This window comes from Carlito syrichta, unplaced genomic scaffold, assembly GCF_000164805.1.
Source record: "Carlito syrichta isolate Samal-C Ts95f unplaced genomic scaffold, Tarsius_syrichta-2.0.1 Scaffold315639, whole genome shotgun sequence".
Classification (NCBI taxonomy): domain Eukaryota; kingdom Metazoa; phylum Chordata; class Mammalia; order Primates; family Tarsiidae; genus Carlito; species Carlito syrichta.
This window is the reverse complement of record NW_007259735.1, coordinates 731,634-754,710: the sequence shown is the minus strand read 5'-3', so window position 1 is coordinate 754,710 and position 23,077 is coordinate 731,634. Positions and strand designations below refer to the sequence as shown.

The window sequence follows — 23,077 nt, the reverse complement described above, 5'->3', positions numbered from 1 at the left end:
GATGGAGTGAGACTCCAACTCTAAAAAAAAAAAAAAAAAAAAATTAAAGTTGGACCAGCACTTTGAGGCTGAGATGGGAGGATCTCTTGAGCCCAGGAATTTGAGACCAGCTTGGGCAACATGGTGAATCCTTGTCTCTACAAAACAATAAAACATCAGCCAGGCCAGGTGGTGTGCGCACCTGTAGTCCTACACACTCAGGAGGCTGAAATGGGAGGATTGCATGAGCCCAGGAGTTCGAGGCTGAGGTGAGCTATGATCGCATCACAGCACTCCAGCCTGGGCCACAGAACAGAAGCTTGTTTCAACGAAAGTGGGGGGTGGGATCCCAAAGAAGGCACTCGTGGCATCGGCAGGGGCTGCCGAGGTTAGGGTGAGGGGTGCGCAGGGCAGGACCCCAGTCAACAGCGGCAATCACACCTGCCGCTACAGCAGCCGACAATAGCAATGGACAAATCCCTAGGATGCCTGGAAGGCAGGTAGCATCCAGGGCACTGAGTGCTGCTGGTTGTGTGGCTCTGATGAGCTGTCGCTCCTCGCTCAGTCTGGGGTCAAGCTCAGTCCCAGGAAGCCCGGGCAAGAGCCAGCTAGATGAGACTGATGGCATCTCTGTACTCACGTTGCACCCAGTTCCCGCTCACTGGGCTGAGGAAGTTGGGGTAGAGACCGAAGGGCTTATCGATCTTCCTGAGGACCTTGCGGATGTTCCTGACCTGCCAAGAGACGGACACCAGGTGCACCTTCACTCTCTGGAAGAAGCCAACTGACTCCCGGTGAGGGAACACTATGGTGGGTGGGGCAGGCTCCAAGCCCAGGAGCGCAGGGCCCACAAGGCGTGGGGGCAGTGGTCCAGCCCACCCCACCTTCCTGCCTGCCACCTGCCCAAGTCCACCTCCACCCCTCCTTCACCACATGCTGCTTCAGGGATCCTTTCTGCAGGGGCCATTTTGGGTGGTTTCATATAAGTGACAGCAGCTTATTTGTGAACTTTAGGTAAAACTGCCTTTTTAATAGGTCAGAAATAGTCAAAGCCAGCAATCCCACTACTGGGTATATCAATCCAAAGGAAAGGGAGTCAGCTTGTTGAGGAGATGTCTGCACTCTCGTGTTCACTGTAGCAGTATTCAAACGCCAAGGGACAGAATCATCATAAGTGTCCATCAACAAAGGATTGGACTTTAAAAAGTGGCTCATATACACAATGGAGTACAATGCAACCTTTAAAAAAAACAGAGATCTGCTATCTGCAACAATGCAGATGGACGCAGGGGACATTGTGTTACGCCCAGGCCATTCAGAAAGACAAATGTTGCAGGATCTCACTCACATGCAGAATGTAAAGTCAAACTCATGGAAGCAGAGAGCCGAAGGGTGGGAATGTGTTGGTCAATGGATACAAAATTTCAGTTAGGGGGAATGTGCTCAAGAGATCTACTGAACAACATGGTGACTATAGTTAACAAAAATGTATCCTATTCTTAAAAACTGCTTAGAGCTAAGTGTTGCTAACGTTAAATGTTCTCACCATAAGAAAAAAGCATGTAATGTAATTTTTAAAAAAAAGGGTCAAATATGGGTGATTTTTTTTTTCTAGCCAGAGTCTTATCTGTCGCCCAGGCTGGAGTGCAGTAGCACGCTCATGGCTACCACAGCCTTGACCTGCTGGGCTCAGGTGATCTTTCAGCCTCAGCCTTCCAAGTAGCTGGAACTACAGGCACATGCTACCACACCCGGGTAGTTTTAAAAAAAAATTTATTTTAGAGATGAGGTCTTGCCAAGTTGCCTAGGCTGGTCTTGAACCCCTGGGCTCAGGCAATCCTCTCACCTTGGCCTCCCAAAGTGCTAGAGTTATAGGTGTGAGCCACCACACCCAGCTGATTTCTTTCTTTTTTTTGAGTCAGAGTCTCACTCTGCTGCCCAGGCTGGAGTGCAGTGGCATGGTCACGGCCACCATGGTCTCGAACTGCTGGGCTCAGGTGATCCTTTTGCCTCAGCCTTCCAAATAACTGGAACTACAGGTGCGTGCCACCACGCCTGGCTAATTTTTTGATTTATTGTACAGATGAGGTCTCACCAAGTTGCTGGTCTCAAGTTCCTGGGCTCAGGTAATCCCAAAGTACTGGGATTATAGCCATGAGCCACCGTGTCCGGCCAAATATGGGTGACTTCATATGGTTCACCCTAATACTATGTTACTCTATTTGATACCCTGGAATCATTTTAGGGGAAGAGGCTTAGACTCCTCATTTCCTAATAGGAATTGCAGGATTTTAGTAAAAATAATAATAATTATAAAAACGACATTCCTCAGTTCCTTCTAGTCAGACCTGTTGTACACATTATCTCCAACCTCACAGCAGCCTATAAGGCCTTAGACCTCAGTTAAACAGATGATAATCAAGTCTCAGAGTCTTAGTGACCTGCCGGCAGCCAATATTCTTAAGTGGCAGAGCCAGGACGTGAGTGGGGCTGTCTGACTGCACCAACCTACATGTTCCCCACTCTGCCTGGAGCAGCCCGGTTTCAACATAGATGGTAATAACACAGCAACATGGAGCAGAGGCTGCCTCCATGGCAGCAGGAGAAGGCTGGATTTGCAACCGCTAGGGCCATGAAGGGTAAGAAGCAGAATTCAAGAGGGGCTGCTCCCTGGCACTACCCTAAATCCTACCCAGCACAGGGTCCCCAGAGAGGAAAGCCTCACAACAGTGCAGCATGCTAATAGATTTATCTGTCTACAGAGCTAGGAGCTAAGAGAGCAGCCTTTCAGCTGTCAGACCTTCTTTCCACAGGACAGCACTTGGTTTTGCCACATCTGATTTCGTATCCATTTATGTTAACGAAGTCCATTATGGGGACAGGAATGTGCTTGCACCTGAGTTATTCTCAACTGTCCTGGTGGTGAGCAGCGAAGCAGCCGAAATGAGCTCCCCTGGAGGGTGCAGGCGCTTCTAGAATTTGGGCCAATTTGTTGACTGCCAATAATTGCCTCTGTGGGAAGCATGATTGGGGGATGAAAATAGCTGGAGTATGTAAATGCAGAGAGAGATGCGACGGACGGATGAACTCCAGAGCAAAAGCCTGCAGCCCGCTGTGCTGAACTGGTCTGGAAGGAGCCAGAAAGTTCTAGGCTTGAACCCTGGCTTGATCACTGACCAGCAGGACGGCCAAGGGCAAGTTATTCAACCTTTCTGGGCCTTAGTGTCCTCTTCTGTAAAATGGGGACACCAGGAAGACACACCCCAGAGGGTTGTTGGGGGAACTCGAGCGATTATAATGTGCCCAGCACACAGCTGGTGCTCAGGCAGTGGTAGCTATTATTCCAGAAAAAGGTTCTGACAATAAGAAATATCAGGAAATGGGAATAAACTCATTTCATGAGCTTTCAAGGTGGGGAGTTCTAGGGAGGCAAGACTCCTCTCAGTGTAAAGAAAACGCCATTTTGAAGGAAGGGCTGACAGCAGGATGGACTGCTGAAAGGGGCAGTGAGCTCTGTGTCAGAGGCGTGATCAAAACGAGGCTGAGCAGCACTTCTGGAGTGGCTCAAGGACGTTGAGCAAGTAGTGGTTTCAAACTTGGCGTCGAAGCACATGAGTATTAAAATGCAGATGCCTGGGCCTGTGAGAAGCCCAGAGATCTGTCTCCTCATGGCTGAGCCAGGTGATGCTTTGAGGTTCGTGGATCACCAGGTCGGGGTGTAAATCTGTCATCTCCCAGCTCCACTGTGGTCCAAGAGGCTGGCATTCCAGGTGAAGAGAAGGCTTTGGGGGCAGGGGGCCTCCCACTCTTCTCCTTGGAGGGCTCTGGAGGGCAGGACGCCCATCGCCCTGGGCAGTACTCAGGGAGGGGCCTGTGCATATCCCTTCTTTGGGCTGAGGGTCAGACCTACAGAGACACTTTCAGACTGCAGGAACTGCCAAGGGCCATGGCACTGAGGAACAGTCCCTCTTGGAGAGCATCCCAGAAGGGCGGGTGCAGGCAGCTGTCAGGACTGGATGGGGCCCCTCTGCACCCGTGTGGCTGTGGAAGGCCGAGGCCAAAAGGAAAGAGCAGGGACATCTGCTGTGCAGTGGCACTGCGCTGCCAGCCTGCTGAGGGGGAGCTAGCCAGGCTGGTGGAAGGAGAGGCAGGCAGCTCTCACATGGAGGAGGTACATGTCCCTGACTTCTGTCCCAGGAGGCCAATTCCTGCCTTGATGTCATTTGCATTTTCTCCAGATCCCACGTATGGGTGGCTGCCTTGAGCTGGTGTGTACCAGCAGGTACCTTCTCCCTGGCAGTTTTGGCTCTCCCTGCCCTCTGGAGAACTCTGATGGCTCCGTGTGCTCAGCTTCCCCGCCCCTTGCGTCAGGCACAGTAGCCACTCTATCAGTGGTGGCTCGTGTCCCAGGATCCCCACCCACCCCCTGCTGTCCACGATGGAGGTCCCACTTGCCTCTGAAAATCCCACAGCTACCGCACGCTCATCCCTCTGCTTTCTGTGGGGAGAAGAGGTAGCTGTTTTGGGAAGGAGCAGGAAGGAGACTTGCCTTTTCAGTGAAGACGTGGTTGCCAGAGAGCTCGGTGAGGTGTAAGAACTCCAAGTGCAGGGATCCAAACTCCGCCAGGATGCTGCTGCTGCCTGCTGTGGCCCAGCCCCAGCTCCCACTGCAAAGACAGAAGCCGCCACTGTCAGTGCCTGCTGGCCAGGCTGGATCCTCTGCTGACTGACAGCGGCTGCCTAGCAGGGGGTGGGGGCGGCCATGCGCCCTACCTGGAGCTTTTGCTGTGCAATCTCACTTCATCTTCCCTGGCCCCAGGTCCTGATAAGGACACTGAGGCCAGTGAGGAGAAGTGGCATGCTGAAAGGTGTCTGGACCCAGGCCTGGGTAGCAATGTTCTTTGTTTCTATCACCAAGCAGTCCCTGTGAGACTTTGGGGCTCAAGACCTGACACAAGAGTCATGCTACATCCAGAGACGACACTAAAATGCTGTCGGGACCACAAAGACCCCACAGAACATGTCACTGCCATCCTCCGGCTAAAGCGCCAGATAGCTCACACCACTGGTTGCTCTGATGTGGAGGGTAAATGGTGCTGTGGCCTGGCCCAAAGGACGCAGACAAGAGGCAGGGGCCCCATCCACTTGTCCCTTCCCCTCTCTCCACTGTCAGTGCTACCTGGCCCTGACCTGGAGTTTCACAGAACCTACACATGACAGGCAAGCAGATCTGGCTTGATCACACACTTGGGCACTGCCAGACCCTGAGGAAGCCTCAGGTTAGGACGGGAAGAAGCAGGGGCTCTTGGAGCAAAGGATTCCTCACACCACCCATGCACTGACCATGAACGCCTCCGAGAAAGTCACATGAAGCGTTCCCAGCATGGCCCTACCATCTTGCAGAGAGGGCTCTTGGATAACCTCTCCTATGTTCCGGTGCTTGCAATGAGGAGGCAGAGGGAGGATTGCAGTCAGCCCTCACATCTGCCCCTTTTACAGATGAGGAAGGCAAGGCACAGGATAGTGATGTTCCCTGTTCGAGACCACCTCTGGGACCCAAAGCTGGCTCTGATGCCAGGCTTGTGCTAACCACTGTGTGCCAGCCTCTCTTATGATCTCATGATAATCAACAAGGATGCTGCCTTTCCAGGAACTTTCCCTTAAAATCTCCCTGGGGCCCGAGCCAGAGGGCATAGGTTCAAGTGTCTGTTAGCTGGAGACCTTGGGCAAACTGCTTAATCCTTGTGTACCTTGGTTCCTGCATCCATAAGAGGGTAAGGATGATACTTCCCACCTCCTGGGCTAATGCCTCCTCCTTCTTGGGCTTTTTTTTTTTTTTTGAGTTGAAGTCTCACAGTTGCCCTGGCTGGAGTGCATTGGCATACTCACGGACACGGCAGCCTCGACTAGAAATCCTTCCACCTCAGCCTTCCAAGTAGCTGGAACTACAGGCATGAGCCATCACGCCCAACTAATTTTTTGATTTATTGTAGTGATGAGGTCTTACCAAGTTGCCCAGGCTGGTCTCGAAATCCCGGGTTCAGGCAATTCTCTCGCCCTGACCTCCCAAAGTGCTGGGATTACAGGTGGGAGCCACTGTGCCTGCTCTTCCTGGGCTTTTGTGGGGACTAAGAGAAAACAAGGGTACAAAAGGGGGGGCAAGCTGCTTCCCCTCTGTGTGCCTCGGTTTCCTCATATGCATTATACTTATCTTTCCTGCGGGGCATTTAGGACAGCCAGGGAGACAAGATCTCTGCAAGTAGGTTGTAGGGGGCAGGGGTAAGGATGGAGCAGGGTGGCATGACCTCTTCCCATGTGTAGGGGCTCTGAGGTGCAGCCAATGTCTCTACTCCCTTGCTGGTGACAGCACTGACTTTCCAGGAACTGGGTCCTGTCCGTTCCTCTATCTACAGGGACAGGCCTTAGGAAGATAGGTGTGGTGATATAGAGGTCACTGCCATTTAAGGAGCACTGCTTTTTCTTTTTCTTTTGTTTTTAGTTGGAGTCTCGCTCTGTTACCCAGACTGGAGTGCAGTGGCACGCTCATGGCCACCGAAGCCTTAGCCCATTGGCTTCAGGTGATCCTTCCTCCTCAGCCTACCAAGTACCTGGAACTACAGGCACGTGCCACCACACTCAGCTAATTTTTTGGTTTATTGTAGAGATGAGGTCTCGCCAAGTTGCCCAGGCTGGTCTCGAACCCGTAGGGTCAGGCAATCCTCTCGCCTTTGCCTCCCAAAGTACTGGGATTATAGGCGTGAGTCACTGCACTCAGCCTATTTTTTATTTTTTTTTTGAGTTGGAGTTTCACTGTTGCCCAGGTTGGAGTACAGTGGCATGCTCCCAGCCACTACAACCTCAACCTGCTGGGCTCCAACAATCCTTCCGCCTCAGTCTTCCAAGTAGCTGGAACTACAGGCGTGCGCTACACGCCCGGCTCATTTTTGATTTATTGTAGAGATGAGGTCTTGTCATTTTTGATTTATTGTAGAGATGAGGTCAAGGCTGGTCTCAAACCCCTGGGCTCAGGCAAGCCATTTGTCTCGGCCTCCCAAAGTGCTAGGATTACAGGCTTGAGCCACTGTGCCCGGCCTGAGCACTGTTTTTTCTAGGGTGGACCCGACCCTCCTGAGGCTCTTCTCCTCTCTAAACTCCATTCTGGGGGCTGGATATTTCAGGCAAAGCAGAGAAACTTACCAGTCTCCCGGCTTTGGAAGCTGAGGGAGGACTCTGGTTTTGAGACCTTCTTTGGGGTCAGATGACTTCAGCCACCCCCTTCATCCTGTCTCCGCTTCCTTGGGTACTTCTCTGAGGGCAGGGGGTGGTGAAAGAGGGATGGATTGTACCGGAGGAGAAGCTGGACTTCTGGATAATAAACAGCTCCCATTCTAGGGCAGCTACACTGTCAGGCACTGGGACAAGTTGGTTGCATCATGACTTCATTTAAAGCCCACAAGGTAAAGCATCATTAATACCACATGCAAAGAAGGAAACTGAGGCTCACAGAGGGAGGCGAGGTTCTCAAGATCAGAGGCAGGATTCAAACTGAGGTCTTCTAGGCCTCCACCCACCCAGAGGGAAGAGGGAGTTGCCTCTCCCTGCTCTCTGTTCCTTTCCACCCCCCCACCTTCCCCCTGCCCCACTGATCTCAGTGACAGCCTCAGGCACCCACAGAGAGTTTCCTGAATAATCTACTCTTCCTGTCTTCTCAGGGAAGTTAAAGGTTAAAAAAAAAAAGCAGCTGGGCTCGGTGGCTCAGCCTGTAATCCTGCGCCTTTGGGAGGCTGAGGTGAGTGGATTGCCTGAGCCCGCGGGTTTGAGACCCTGGGCAGGCGAGACCTCATCTCTACAATAAATCAAAAAATCAGCCGGGCGTGGTAGCACATGCCTGTAATTCTGGCTACTTGGAAGGCTGAGGTGGAAGGATTGCCAGAGCCCAGCAGATTGAAGCTGAGGTGGCCGCTCCCGGCCACCGCACTCCAGTCTGGGCAACAGAGTGAGACTCCAACTCAAACAAAACAAAAAACAAAACAAACAAACAAACAAAAGCCCCCAGTCCCCACTGTCTTTTGTTCTCATGTTCCCCTACATGGGCCTTTCCTTCCTCTCTCCTGCCCCACATGCTTACTCTCCCAAGTGGCTTCCTGCAGTGGAGACAGGCAGACGGGCGGGGCCAGCCCTGGGCAATGGAGGCAGGTGGCCAGGTCTTGCCTTTCTTCTGCTTAGTTTCAAGGCAGGAGGTGACCTCAGGCAGGTTGGCTCAATTCCCTAGACCTGTTCCTTCATCCCTTAAATGACGGTACCCACGTGCCACAGAGCTATTGTAGGTGTACATGATGCACATGTAAATTATGTGTTGTTCCTGTTATTAAGTTCCTAATAGGTGCCAGGTGGTTCTGGAATCTTGACCTTCTCATCCAGCTTCAGGGGTAGGTACCATTATCTTTATTTCATAGTATGGGGTGGGGGGATACTTTCCCAAGGTCACACAGTAAATGGTAGATTTGAGTCCAAATCCAAATCTTAGGAATTCTGCTCCAAACACATCTGCTGGGCAGCATCCCAGAGACCAGGAGATCTCTGATCAGTCCTGTGAGCTTTGCCTTCCTCTCCCCTCCTCTCCCAGCCTTTCCCAGCAGGCAAGTGGGCCTGCATCCTGTGAGCTCTTCCCTGGCATGACTGGTTGCTCCAGCACCCCGCCCACCCTGGCTGTAGCTTCTTCTACAGACTTCACGTGCATAGTTCCATCATTAACTTTGTAACCAGACAGATCTGGATTCTGATTCTAAGTGCTTTGCTGCTGTGTGACCTGGGGTAAGTCACCACACCTTTCTGAGTCTCCACTTCTTAACTGGTAAAATGGGGTCCCTGTGATTGCTGTGAGGTTGAAAAGAGCATTCTTGTTACATGTGCACATCATGCCTGACATACAGCGCATGCGCAACAGATGTTAGCAACTGTGAAGGCATGTATACTTGTGGGTGGCAGGAACATGTGTGTGTATATTGTGTGTTAATGTGTGTGCCTGTGTACAGACACAAGAGCGTTGGTGACAATGGTAAGCACATATTTCTGGGTCTTCACAACTAGTGAGGATGGCAGGAGAGAGTGTGTGTGAGGCTGTGCATGGGAGAGGGCGAGTAGAAAGATGGGTTCAGCCACAGAGGTTCTTGGACTGGACACTATCACCTTCCCAGATAGCATAGTGATTCCTGCAGGTCCCTAGTCAGGTTGACTCTGCCTCGGCCTCCGGGACAGACACCAGGGAGGAGGAGCAGCTCACACCAGTTTGGGGTCAGTGGCCATGCTGGAGCCAGGCCTGGTTACCTACCCTCCCATGGGGCCCAAGTTCTCACTCTTCCTGTCGGGGTGCCCACTGCAAGCCCTGCAAGGGTGGGGGGCAGTGACGGTGGCCCAGTACCACCTGCAGGCCCTCTCTGAGGAGCTATCTCAGTGCTACATGGGCCGCATTCGGCCCTGCCGCTCTCTGTGGTGGAACAGGAAGCATTTTTAGCAGCAGTCTCTTACCCAGAGAACAAGAGGGCGATGTTGCCAGGAATATGCCTGTACATACATGCACACCGACAGCATGCACTCGGCCTAAAGTACATACGTTGCCTTCATTGGAAATATCAGGGTCTGTGTCAGAGCAAATCCGTGCTCCATGCTCTAAAGCTGACAGTCTGGTCTGGGCACAGAAGTGGAAGAGATACCCTGACGAGTTCCTATTCCAGACCCAGGGAGAGGGAGCCAGAGGGCTGTGTTTGTGTCTGGGCTTCACGACAGCTGGCTGTGTCTCTCCAGGATCAGTGTTTGTGGAGAAGGAATTTGAGCAGAGATCCAAATGTCCGGCTCTGTGGAGTCAATTGGGATTCCATCTGCCCCTGAGGGCCCCTCCCTGGCCTAGGGAGAGATTCCAGTGAGATCAACGCCCCAAGAACACTTCCCAACCTCAGAGGAGGACGGTCAGTGAGGATACTGAACATGCCAAGTCCTCTCTGTGCAAGACCGGAGAAGGGTGGTGAAGCCATGGAGACCAACATAAGGGTGTGACCTCCCTAGGATGGTCATAGAGCTGTAGGTCCTCTAACCAGAGCCCAGGGCCCTGCCTCCCCTCCCAGGCACGGCTGCAGCTGCAGCTGAGTCAAGCCTGAGGAGAGAAATCACTGCAGAAGTTGGGTGGGAAGTCCATTGTGAAGGGAACACCCAGTATGCTTCCCAGGCTTGGGGCTGCTGGAAGGCCTCGAGGGTAGCTCCAGAGAGCTGCTGGGTGCCTGGGGATGTGGCCACATGACTTCTGCTAAGTCCCTCAGGGGTGGGTGAGAGCTCCTTGAGAGCAAGGTTCTTGTCTAGGAGGGCTGGGGTCCTGAGACCACCCAGAAGCTTTGGGGGCCTCCTCACGGGGGGTAGGGACTATGTGTCTGCTGGCTCCTGAGTCCCAGTTGGGGGTTGTTGGGCCATCCTGGAGGGCTCCGAGTCAAGTCAGTGCTGTGGAATGCTCACAGAGGACAGCCAATCTCCTGGCCCTGGAAGATCAGGTCTGAGGGGACAAAATCCTGAGAACCAGATTTGGTGACAGACTCCTGCCCAGGAGTGTCCTTGAGCTAAGGGTGGTTTTCACCAAGACACAGACCTGCTGTGATTCCCAAGGTAGGTGTCTCCTCTCTCTGTGCCTCAGTTTCCACACTGTAGAAGAATGGGGTTGACACCAACTGCCCTAGAGCCTCCGCCCCAGGCGCCCACTCAGGCGAGATACACAAACAGGTGGTGGACCAGATGCAGCGAGGCCCACGTGGGGCAGCCACCGCCTACCTTTTGAAGCTCACGACACCCTTTGGGATTCCCGTGGGGGTGTTGAAGGCCGGCAGGAGCTTCTCTCCTAGCTTGATGGCCTTTATTCGGAACACCTGCAAAGGCAAGGTCAAAGGGCACTGTGAATTCGGGCTGGGTGGGGGAGGTCACTCTGAGAATTGCTGCTGGCAGGATGACGCTCAAGGCTGCAGGCCCAGAGTGGGGGGTGGCGCCTTGTGGCCTTGGCCAGCAAGCCTGGCTGGGCACCACCCCTCTAATCACATGCCCCATGGCCTCCGGTGAGGCCCGTCCCTCACAGCCTCTGTTTCTCTGTCCATAAAATGAGGACCATATTGTAAATGAGATCATCGTGAAGCCTTCAGCACAGGGTTAGGGCTATGATGAAGTCCCAGTGACTGTACCTGTGAGTGGGAGATGAAGGAAAGAAGTCATGATGGTGAGGGAGGCAGCCACCTCCACGCCCAGAGGAAGACTTGGAGGAGATGGGGCCAGTCAGGTCAGTGCCTGCCCACACCACGGGCCCAGTGCTATAAGCCAGGGGCATGGGACTTTGGTGGTGCCATTCAGACAGAGGAGAAAGAGCACTGGACTGGGAGCCAAGACCACTCCCAAGGACTGGAAAACACCTCCTGGACAAGTTTCCCCTTCCTGTGTGTAAAAGCTGAGGAAGGGCCTTTCTCCATTTGGGATTTTGATCCTACCCACTGTTCTCATTTCACAGATGGGCAGTGAGAGGGTGAATGTCTTGTCCTAAACCACCCACAGGACAGCAAGAGCCTCAAAGAGGCCCCAGGCCCCTCAAACTGCTCTTCTGAGATGCCTGGTGAACACGGAAGGACCTTCTGACTTGGCAGCACCCCTCCTAGGAATGTATTCTAAGGAAAGAAAGAAAGACGTTGTAAAGATGTGACTTTATGGTATTCCAGCATCGTTCCAGTATCAAATGGGGAGGTGGCTAAGTGGTGGCTCGCCAATCAAAGGCATGGCACATGGCCACTAAATGGTGGTGCAGAGACTACTTAATAGCAAAGGCAGGGCTCCTAGCCCAGTAAGAGAAAAACATTTCAAAACAGAGTAATTCAGCATCTGTAAAAATGATACAGCTGTGTGAGGAAGGGAAAGAAATTACACCAAGATATTAATGAAGCCTTCTCGGAGGGGTAAACGTATGGAGGATTTTTATTTGCTTTTAGTTTATTTCTATTTTCTGTGTGATTTTTTAGACAAAAAACAAACCCACAATACATGTTATTTATTTTTAAGATATGAGATACAAGCCCTCAAGCAGCCTCTCTGAGTAGGAAACGTGCGTCTTTTTCACTTCCGGAGCTCAAGGGTGACCCAGTTTGCTGACCTGTGGTTGCTGTAGAACAAAGCCTTCTAGAGTCCTGCCCCACCCGATGATTAAATACCGCAGAGGCAGCTATCCAGAGAATGCAGTGGTGGGGAATCTCTGGACACCTTAAACTAGGACTTGGATCTGTGGCTTCTGAGGTAGGGGAGGTCCTCTTGCTGAGGGAGGAGAGCCTGCACAGGGGCCGGCAGTGAAGGCCAAAGAAGACAAGAATGCCCAGTGCCAGACAGAGGGGCCCAGGAGTGGGCACAGGGACCAGTCCCATCAGAGCCACTGGGGAACTGGTCTAGAATCCAGATTCCAGCTCCACTTGTCACCCTAGAATGACAGGTCGGTTCTCTGGGGGATTCTAATGCACAGTCAGGTTTAGCAACAAGGGCCTCTTAAGGCCTCGGTTTCACTTGGGGCCCCGGATATCTTCATCTGACACTGGGGAGGTTGCCCACGGTGAACAAATGAATCCACTGGAACCAGGACCCAGACACTGAGGCTTTAGGCAACTGCTTGGCTGGCCTTGGCCCTGAGGATGCTGAGCTAACTCTTCTTAAATGTTCCTCTCTGCCAGTGATGTCCCCACCTTTGGAGGCCCTTAAGAAGGCCCTACTGCTGGGCATGGTGGCTCACGTTTGTAATTCCAGCACTTGGGGAGGTTGAGGTGAGAGAATTGCCTGAGTCCTGGGGTTTGAGACTAGCCCAGGCAACTTGGTGAGACCTCATCTCTATAATAAATCAAAAAACTAGCTGGGTGTGGTGGTATGTGCCTGTGGTTCCAGTTACTTGGAAGGCTGAGTTGCAAGGATCACCTAAATCCAGCAGGTTGAGGCTGCGGTGGCCGTGAGTGTGCCACTGCACTCCAGCCTGGGCAACAGAGTGAGTCTCCAACTAAAAAAAAAATAAAATAAATAATTGTATACCTTGCCACCTTTTAGCTGGATATAGTGGCTAATGCCTGTAATCCCAGCACTTTGGGAGGTTGAGGTGGAAGGAATGCTTGAGTCCAGGAGTTTGAGACTAGCCTGGACAGAACAGCAAGACTCTTTCTCTCTTAAAAAAAAAAAAAAAAAGAAGGTCCTGCTGCCAGTGGGCACCACAGGTCTCAGCCATTCCTGAAAGGATGCTGAGTGACCAGATAGGAGTGCCAGGTGTCTCATGTGCACAAGTTTCAGGCCCTGCAACAGCCTTGTGGGGAAGGTGCTGACCTACTCTGAGAATGAGAAAACTGAGGCTCAGAGAAGCAACTTATCCAAGGTTGTGGAGCTATTATGTGGCTCAAGCCACCTCTCCAACACAGGGATGTGGCCACAGTTCCAGAAAAGGGTGAGAGAAACTAGCAGAAATTACATTCCGGGGAGTGGGGCTGGGAGTTGGTGCCAGGTTCAGATCCTCCACAAGCAGCCGTGTGGCCGTGGGTGAGGCATACAGCATCTCTGTGCCTTGGGTTCCTCATCTGTACAACAGAATGGTGGCTTGTGCTCCGGCTGCTGAACAGGGCTTTTGTGGAAATCACACCCCACTGTCTGGTCTACATTCTGGAAAGTCAGGTTGCTGGTCCCTTCTAGGTAGCAGACAACTCAAAGCAAGCTCTCAGAACCACAGATGCCCTCAGAGAGGGAAGGAGGGAAGCAAGGAAGGAACGAAGGAAGGGAGGGAAGGGGAAAAGGACAGAAGCGGAGGGGAGGGGAAGGGAAAGAGAAGGGAAGATGGACGAAAGGAAAGATGGAAAGAAGGATAAATGAAAGGAAAGAAGGGAGGAAAGGAAGAAAAGATGGAAGAGAGGGAATAAAAAAGGATGGATGGATGGAAGGGAGGGAGGAGGGGAAGGAGAAACAGGCCTGAGGAGCCCCCCAACTTCTTCCTGAACTGCTAACCCTCACACCAGCCCCTGTGAGCCTGAGCTGTGTCCTCTTCCTCCTCCCCACATTCCACCTGCACCGACCACAGCCAGGCTGTGCGTCTGGGCATGTGCTGTGAAGAACATTTTTTCCTGCTCCTTCTGTCATTTTCCTGTCCTGGGGTTTTCAAATGAAATTCAGGCTCCGGGTGGCTCACAGCCGACGGCTCCCATCTACAATTATTTGGGGACAAATTGGTACAAGCGGTAATCTCTGCTGAGGAGATTACGCTTGATGGAGACAGGCCCGAAGCGACGGGTGAGATAAAGCATGCCGTGGCCTCTAAACCCGCCTGCAGCCCGTGGCCTTAACAGGTGAAGGGAAGCGGAATGGCTTTCTCATCAGCAGCAGTGCAGGGCAAGCGGATTATTCTGCAGCTTCCTGCCTCGCCTCCACGGCTTCTGGTGCATGGGGACAGGCACGGTTGCTCGTCTCTGGGAGGACAGAGTGGGAGCGTGCAGCCCACAGCAGCCCCTCTGAGTGACGGGGAACAGAGCTGACCAACAACTGATGTTTTGGGGACTCGGCCAGTCTCACTACCAGGTATCCGGGCAGGAGCTCCTGAGGAGGGAGGAAGAAGCCTCCAATTTCTACAGGGCTCTGTGGTTTCAAAATTCCTCCGCAGAGAAGAGAACACGGGCCGGGGTCACATTCTCTCCCTCCATCCCAAGTCACAAGAGCTCTTTGAGAGAAAAGGTCTTAGGACTATGCTGGGCAAGGAAGTGAGGCCCAGCGTGGGAGAAGGGACTGGAAAAGGCAGTGGACAGTGAGTGTGGCACGGAAGAGAGGTCCAGGTTCCCTGACTGCGCCCAGCTCTGCCTTTTGATGTGTGTGATCCACAGCCCTCTGGAAGCTCACTGGGGGGCACGGCCTTGCATTCATAGCACATGACCCGCAGTCATGTGCTGAGAACTGCAGTGGGCACCTGGCTGATGGCTGGCCCACAAGGGGAGGGCAGGGGAGGCTGTGAAGGAAAATGCCAGGGTCCGGGGGTGGGGAGGATGCTGGGGATGGCTTTATCAATCCTAAGAACCAACACTATGAAAAACAGCCCACATGTTTGCTGGACACTGTGTGGGATCTGAGTGGATGAGGTACAGGCCCTCAGGGAATGGATGACTACCTGTGGGGACAGGTGGGCTCACCTGGGCAGCAGAATTGAGGCATCAGAGAGAAAAGGAAGAAAGGTCTTTGGGGACACCTGGATAACAGGTCCTCATGGGGGGACATGGGTGGCCCTGGGCCAGTTCCCTGGCCCCTAAAGCCCCTTTGCTATGGGTGGAATGAGAGACAGGGCTGTCGAGTTCTCCACAGCCCTTTCTAGCCTGGATCATCCAGGGTAGAAGGGTCAACTCACTTCTTCTCCCGTCAGGTAGAAGGCTGAGAGGAGCCCTCCGATGTAGCGAATGTTCACCTCGAACAAGGATGCTTCTCCACTCTGCAAGACACAAAGAAGGAGGGAGGACAGTAGGGACACTTGTGAGTACAGACAAGCCCTTGAGACAGGCCGCCCCAGCCACCACCAACACCCCATACCTGTGCCTGGCTTCAGGCATGCCCCCTGGGCCAGGCAATGCAGTGGTGATACAGTGATACAGTGGTGGTTTTCATAGCCAAAGTCAAGAGGAAAGAGCACCTGCCTGGGGTGGTTCCTGCACTTCACAGCCTTCCAAATAAAAGCTGGACTTGGCTCCTTCCCCAGCCTGTGCCTGGGGCCATCGCAGCAAAGTTATGCCTGGCTGCACTCCAAGGGGCTCAGAGCCCGCCTTGAGCTCTGCCTGAGGGGAGGCAAACCCTCGGTGGGTCCCACCACATCCCCTTCCCTGGAGCCCCACAGCTTAGCAGGAAGGCGGTGAGACCCTTCGCTGGGGGGGCCGGGAGAGGGGAATTTTCTGAGACTGTGGGGCAGCCAGGACAGGGATGCCTGCAGGGCACGCCCACGTGACTTCATCATTGTGATTCTTCTTAAGTTGGGACTGCACATCAGGGTGTTGAGGCGGCATGCCAGGACTAGATCTGGGTCCAAATCCCACTTGAGCCACTTACTTGGCTCTGGCCCTCCAGGGAGGATATTTAGCCTTTCCCTGCCGAGTCTTCATCTGGGTCTGCAGAACGGGTCAGCAGCTCCTCCCACACAGGCTGCATGACAGCAGGGTGTGTAGGGAGGGCCTGCCTGGAGCAGGTAATGCCTGCTGTTCCCTCCCTTGCCCCAAGGGCTCCCCCATGGGTTTTCCACACTATAATCCTGATTACTGACAACAGTGTCCACCGTTAATCTGGGGAACTTCTCCTTGGACAGAGCACTCACCCTTTCAGCCTCCTGGCCTAGGTGAGGTCAGGTGGCAGATGTCGGGTATTGCTATTCCCATTTTTCAGACAAGAAAGCCAAGATTTAATGAGGCAGAGTAACCCCATCTCGCTTTCTTCCAGGAACACTCCCTGACCTGCCCCTGCCTGCCTGTATGTCCTCAAGTTCCCTGGGCGCCTCAGTGGCTCCCTGATACCCATCCTCTCTACTCAGAGGAGCTGCCGTCTGCACCAGGGTCGGGGGGACCAGGCGGGCCTATGAAAACACTCCTTCCTTCCTTCTCCTACCTCTGCTTTTCTCCTACTCAACAGAGGAAGTAATGGGAGGATTTGAAACCTCCTTGGCCTCACACAAACCACCAGAAGTCGAAACAAGCTTCAAAATAACCCTGTTAATTACCATGAAGATGGTGCCACTGTACACCTGCATGGGACTGTATGATGTCATAACTGCTGTCTGAGTCCTCCGTTGCATTTGGTCCTCACAGGAAGCTGTGAGGCTGGCACTATTACTACTGCTACTGTTGCCATTCCCATTGTAGGGTTGAGGAAACTGAGGCTCAGGGAGGTCAAATGATTTTCCCAGGGCTCAGAGGGTCCTTGACGTCCCGGGGTGCTCCCTAATGGCGCTACCTCCCTGACTCCCCAGGCTGTCTGTCTGCTCCGCTCTGTGTGGGCAAACCATGTCTCTGTTCCTCGGAGGCAGAGGCCCTGCCGTTGTCAGGAGCCATCCCTAGACCCACCAGAACCTGTGGCGCCCCCTAGCACTGTGGATGTGCTTCCCCCCAACACACCATCCTCCTAGTCTCCAGACCTCACTCCCCATCCATGGACACAGCCTCCCCCTGGGGAGCCAACCTTCAGGACTGACACGCTGCTTTAGTCTGGGCTGAGATCAGTGGGGGTGGGGTCTGGTGTACAACGTTTTTGTGCCATCTGGGCACATTCTCATCCCCTCTGCAAGGCCTTATCCCTGGCCAGGCATGCTTGCGAGGCTGGAGGTCCCAGACCTAACTGATGTGAGCATCCCTCACATCCTCCTCCACATCTCAAGAGGGCAGCATGGGGTGGGCTCGAGGTTGGAGCAGCTCAGAGCAAAGTCGCATCTCCCCTCACAAGCCAACTCCCCTTGCTGTTGCTGCTCTGTGTGACACATTCAGCCTTGGAGAGCGTCCTGGGTGTGAGCAGTGTGACCAAGACACACAATGACTGATCTCATGGGGCGGGAAGGCATGGATGCTCTTGGCTGTCTTTCCTCCAAGAGGGGATGCTAGGCTGGGGGGCTGTTCCTACCTCGGGTCTGCCTTAAGGGAGGGGCCTCAGCACAGAGGGCACTACAGCCCTAGTTCTGGGACTGCTCTGCTGTGCGGCCTTGGAGGGGGTCTCCAAGGACGGGGGGAGCTGGCAGCTGACCTGTGGGGCCCCTTCTGGCCCTGAAACCTGAGGGGCTCTGACTCACCACGTTCAGGTGGAAGCTCTCTTCCACCCAGGCCTTGGCCTCCTGGAACTCCTCCTTCAGCTCCATAAGGTAGAGGGTGTCGAGGGAATCGATGACTGTCGCCCCGCTGAGGCCTCCTGCAGGCACAGAGAATGGGAAGTGACCAGGGTCATCTTGTCCTCTCCCCAACTAGACAGGCTGCATTTCCCCAATGCCCCTTCAATGCTGGGGCAGGTTCCGTGGCAAAAGCTGGTCCAGGCATGACCCAGAGGGCTTCCAGTGCCACCAGCGAAGGCATGCCTGGGGCCTAGTGTCCTCCCCATGGGCTGCTTCCTCCTTAGGGTGGCAGAGAGTAGGTGGGGTTCCTGAGTTCCTGGGCTGGGTTGCTTCCCAGGCCTTGGTCCCCCCCCCACAGGTCAGCGAATCAGCCAACAATGCCAGTCAGGCGCCACCTTTGTCTCTCCCTTGGCATACAAAGACCTGAATGTGCCAGTCCCTGACTCCTCATTTTGTTCTAAGAGAAAACCTAGAGATGTTCATAAATACTTATCTGGGAATATAAATTTATTGCAGTGCCATGTATAGTGGGGGAGAGTTGGGACAAACCTAAGTCCAGCAATAGCGGATTCGTTCTATGAACTGTGGCTCAAACATAAAATAGGACACCATGCAGTCATTCACGTGGGCGAGGGAGACATTATTTATCTACTTGGGGGATATCCCTGGGGTCTGTTAAGATACAAAAAAAAAAAGCAGGCTGCAAAAAAAAGTCTAGTAAACTTTTTTTTTTTTCTGAGTTGGAGTCTCACTCTGTCACCCAGACTGGAGTGCTGTGGCACGCTCCCGGTCACCACAGCCTCAACCTGCTAGGCTTCGGCGATCCTTCTGCCTCAGTCTTTCAAACAGCCAGAACTACAGCGTGTGCTACCATGCCCAGCTCGTTTTTGCTTTATTGTAGAGATGAGGTCTCTCCAAGTTGCCTGGGCAGGTCTCGAACCCGTGGGCTCAGGCATTCTGCTTGCCTCGGCCTCCCAAAGTGCTGGGATTACAGACTGAGCCACCGAGCCCAGCTAGTAAACTTTCTTTACTGTAAACCACAATGAGTGAACACAGTGCAGCCTGGATGGATGTGATCAGTGGTTACTTTCGAGTGCAGATTTCAAGGGCTTTTTGGTTTCTTCAGTTTTGAGTTATGACAACAAGAAACTTATATCCGTTAAATGAAAAGAAAAGAAAAGAAAGTTTGGGCAACGAAACTGAAAAAATTCACAAACCACAAGTTTTGTGGCCACCCTCATTCTAGGACAGTGAGTACCCAAGTGAGCTATAAGGCCTGGCTCACAGCACTGGCTGTGAGCCTTGTCCTGGAAGCAAAGGCTGAGATCACTGCAAAATGATTGGAAACACACCACGAACTAGGCAGGATAGTCATGAGGAAGACCTCATCTGGCACAACCAGAGTCTGGAGCACAGAGGACTGCAAAGGAGGAGGGGAGGGAGAAAGGGATGTGCCTAGTGCCATCTGGAGGGCTTCTGGGAAGCGGTGACTACCTCCCATCAACTCATCACAACTACGGAGTCATTGCCGGCAGCACAGTTTCCTTTAGCGTATCTCTAGGAGGATTATGCTCCTTCAGTACCTCCTTCAGTGCGTGCTATGCCCTTCTCCAGTGGAAACTAGACTTGCCAAGCCCCACTGGAGTCTGAGGCTGGGCTTGGCTGAATTCAGAGGTAGCGCCTAATCTCCCTGATGGGTGCTTCCTAACTGCTCACACGTGTTGACTTTGCAAGCAGAGAATCCTCTGAAACTCAAAACACTTAGCCTCCTCTCTAGGTCTGGAGGAAGAGAGGAAGGAGGGGGGAGTTGGGAGGAAGGCCAGGCTGGAGGTTGAAGTCTCCAGAGGGAGGCAGAGAAGGGAGGAGGGGGCTGGGGCACCCAGCCACACGTCCTGGCATGGCTTCTGCCTTTGGGTGGAAGTAAATTTCCAGAACGTCAGCCCCTCCCACACTTAAGGGCTGGTAGGAAAACACATCCCAAAGCCAAACAGAGCTGATCCTTTGCCTGCCAGTTTATCCTAGCTGCTTCCCCTGTCGGTGACAGGGCTGAACAGAGTTCCTGGGCACATCTCTGCCCTCTCAGGGTCTGGATGGAGAGACACTGGGAGCCACAGTGAGACTGAGCGGGGTTGAGACAAGCTCAGGACACAGGGTGCTGGCCGGTGTCCATGCCTCTGACCCTGCAGCTAGAGCCCCTTTCTAATACACCACAGGGCCTCGGCCTGATTTTTTTTTTTTTGAGTTGGACTCTCACTCCATCACCCAGGCTGGAGTGCAGTAGCACGCTCATGGCCACCCTAGTGTCGACCTGCTGGGATCTGGCAATCCTTCCGCCTCAGTCTTCCAAGTAGCCAGAACTACAGGAGCGTGCTACAACACCCGCCTAGTTTTTGATTTATTGTAGAGACGAGGTTTTGCCAAGTTGCCCAGGCTGGTCTCAAAACCCCGAGCTCAGGCAATCCTCTCACCTCGGCCTCCCAAAGTGCTGGGATTATAGACATGAGCCACTGAGCCTGGCCGGCCTGATGTTTTAAGGATCTGGAAGCACCTGGGGGTTCCTGCTGCTCCACCCCTTCATTTCACAGATGAGGACACAAGAGAGGCAATGAGTCACGCTCAAGATCAGATCAAGGGAGGACTGACCCAGTCCCAGGCCAAGTGTAACATGTTTCCACAGCGGCACGGGACCTCTCGCTTCTCCGTGAAAACAATTTCGGATCTGATTGCTAACTCACCCCACCCTCTGATCAGTTACAGCTTGAGAGGCCCAGGCTGAGTGTCCTTCAAGGCCGGGGAGAGGTGGCCTGCAGTATCTGATTTCTGAATCCTGCCCTGGGCTGCCTGGTGTTTTTACCCCGGCCAAGCCGGGAAGGCGGCCAGGACTCCTCGTGACCAGCTCTGCCCCGTGACGTCCCTGGGGATCCAGCTGAGAAGGCAGCTTGCTAAGAGATTTGTTGGCAAGGTCCTGCCCCTGCTCGCAGGCTCCTGAATATGTCTCTGGGTTGGTCTCCCTCCCTCCTCACCGGCACTTCTTGGAACGCCTTTCATTCCAGGCCAGAGGTCACCCAGCGGCCAGGCTAGGCAAGAGAGAGGGCCCTACACCAAATTCAACACTATCTGCACCTGCGGCCGTCCCGGGGCAGCTCCCCGGGGGGAAAAGACACACTCCCAGTTCAGCAATAGGCCTATGATTTATATGCAGAGAGCCGATGGGGCACAGAAGTCGGGCAGCCAGCTTGGACGTTCCCCTGGGGCTGCGGCTGGGGAGGATTCCGTGCTGGTCCACTCTCCTAGTTCCAGCTATGACCTCATGGGTTCCAGAAAGGACACTCCCCACCCCACCAGGGCAGGAGGCAGTGATGTGTGTCAGAAAGAACACAGGCCCAAGAATCAGGCCCTGGGTTGAAATCCCCCTATAGGCTAGCAACATACCTGCTCTAAGCATCAAAGTTCTCATCTATAAAACGAGGTTAAGACCACTGGGCCAGGGCACTGGGGAGCCACTGCAAGCTCCTGAGCCAGGATAAATACATCTGATCAATACACTTCCACATGCTTGGCACAGACTAAGTGGTAGATAAATCAGCTCGTTGCTCTTATTTCTGGGACTCCTTAGCTCACCTTGAGACAGTGGCCTGGCCAGGGAGGGGGAAGGGCCGAGAGGAGTGGAGAACCTCTTGGTCCTGTCCTTTAGGAGGGCGGGAGGTGCTCCTATCCTACTGTTCTGACCTCTGGCTACTGAATAAGAATTTGCAGGACAACCTGACACAGAGGCTAAGAGGCTGGCTTTGGTGTCAGGAAGACGTGTGTTCAAATCTTGGTTCTGTTACACACCAGGTGTGCTGGGGTGAGTCAGTCTCTGACTCCCTCATCTGCAAAATGGTGACTGTAAGACCCACCTTGAAAGGCTGCTGGGAGGTTAAATGGGGCAGCGAATGGATAGGAGCTGGCAGGATGCGGGGTGCATGTGGCCCTCCTTCCCCCCCCTCACTGGTCCTAGGCAGCCCCTCCACGTTTTCTTGGGTCAGTGAGGCCTAGTGATGCAGCTGTGTTCCTGGTCCTTTCCTTCACTCTGCAGGGCACTAGGGGGTGGGGGTGAGATTGAAGCTTGCAAACTCTAGGTCTGACCTACAGGAAAATTGCCACATGAGTTCCCTGATTGGGGTAAGCAGCTGCCTCCAAAAGGGTCCTCTTACCTCCAGAACCCCTTCTCCTTTACCCAGATTCACCCTATACATTGCTACCTAACCTAAAACCAGATCTAACATGGGTCTCTTCCCAGCTCAGGCACCTACAATGGCTCCCTAGTAACCATGCAATAAGGAATGCACACTCCTGCTTCCATCCCTTTCATGTGTGATCTCTCCATGGCCAAGAAAGCTGCTCTGTGCATGTGGGCCTGCTCAAAGCCTACACATTCTGCAAGGTCCACCCCTTGGTGGCAGCCTTCCCTGATTCCTCCCGCTAACCTCTTCCTGCCACAGCATTTTCGTGGGCTGCTGGCTTGGGCACCCTCCACTCCCTCCCTGCAAGGTGGGGCATGGTCTTACTAACTAGGCTGGGAGTTTCTTGAGGCCAAGGATTTCCACTGCTTCGCTTGTACTCCCTCCCTGCCAACCTTCCAATCTTGTCCCGAGTAGTCCTACAGGCCAGAGCCCCCAACCCAAATGGGCCACTTGCTGTTCCCTGAGGCCTACTTATATACCCCTACTTTTGTGACTCTTCTAGAAACTCTGCCAGGAATTGCACCCCCCCATTCCACATTCTCCTGTGGAAATTGAGAGTCCAGCTCAAACGGCTTGTGGCTATGGAGCCAGGCAGAAAACCTTACCCTGGTCTGAAGTACAGCTTAGATGCCTCCCACTTCAAGAGCCCTTTCCCAGCCCGCCGGTCCATATTCTAGGCACTTCCCCTCTGCATCCCCACCTCCCAGACAAGGCTTGTCACTTTTATCACACACTGAAGAGCCATCAATTCCTGGTCCCTGTCCCTTTTGATCTGCATCTGTGTCTTCCCCATGCTCAATAAACAGCTGCCAAGTCAAAATGGGGAGGCAGGAGGGCAGGAGGCAGGCTGATCTCTGGCATCATGGCCGTGGGCTCCTTCCTGGGCTTTGAGGAAGTCATTCTCCCTCCTGCTTTTTCTTCTAGCCCTGGGATGGCTTCTTACAAGTCTCCCTTGCTAGCCGGGCTCGGTGGCTCAGCCTGTAATCCTGCGCCTTTGGGAGGCTGAGGTGAG

At 53.5% G+C, this 23,077-nt stretch overlaps 1 protein-coding gene across 1 annotated transcript in view; it reads right to left on the bottom strand.

Moving 5' to 3' along the window:
• MAN1C1 (mannosidase alpha class 1C member 1) overlaps positions 1-23,077 on the bottom strand; it is a 146,635-nt gene that overhangs the window by 18,702 nt on the left and 104,856 nt on the right. The window contains exons 3-7 of the mRNA XM_008073072.1: positions 17,804-17,919; positions 15,395-15,475; positions 10,792-10,886; positions 4,529-4,646; positions 620-713 (exon numbers count right to left, since the gene is read on the bottom strand). Of these exons, the coding sequence (XP_008071263.1) occupies positions 620-713; positions 4,529-4,646; positions 10,792-10,886; positions 15,395-15,475; positions 17,804-17,919 (504 nt within the window). The remainder of the gene's footprint in view (positions 1-619; positions 714-4,528; positions 4,647-10,791; positions 10,887-15,394; positions 15,476-17,803; positions 17,920-23,077) is intronic.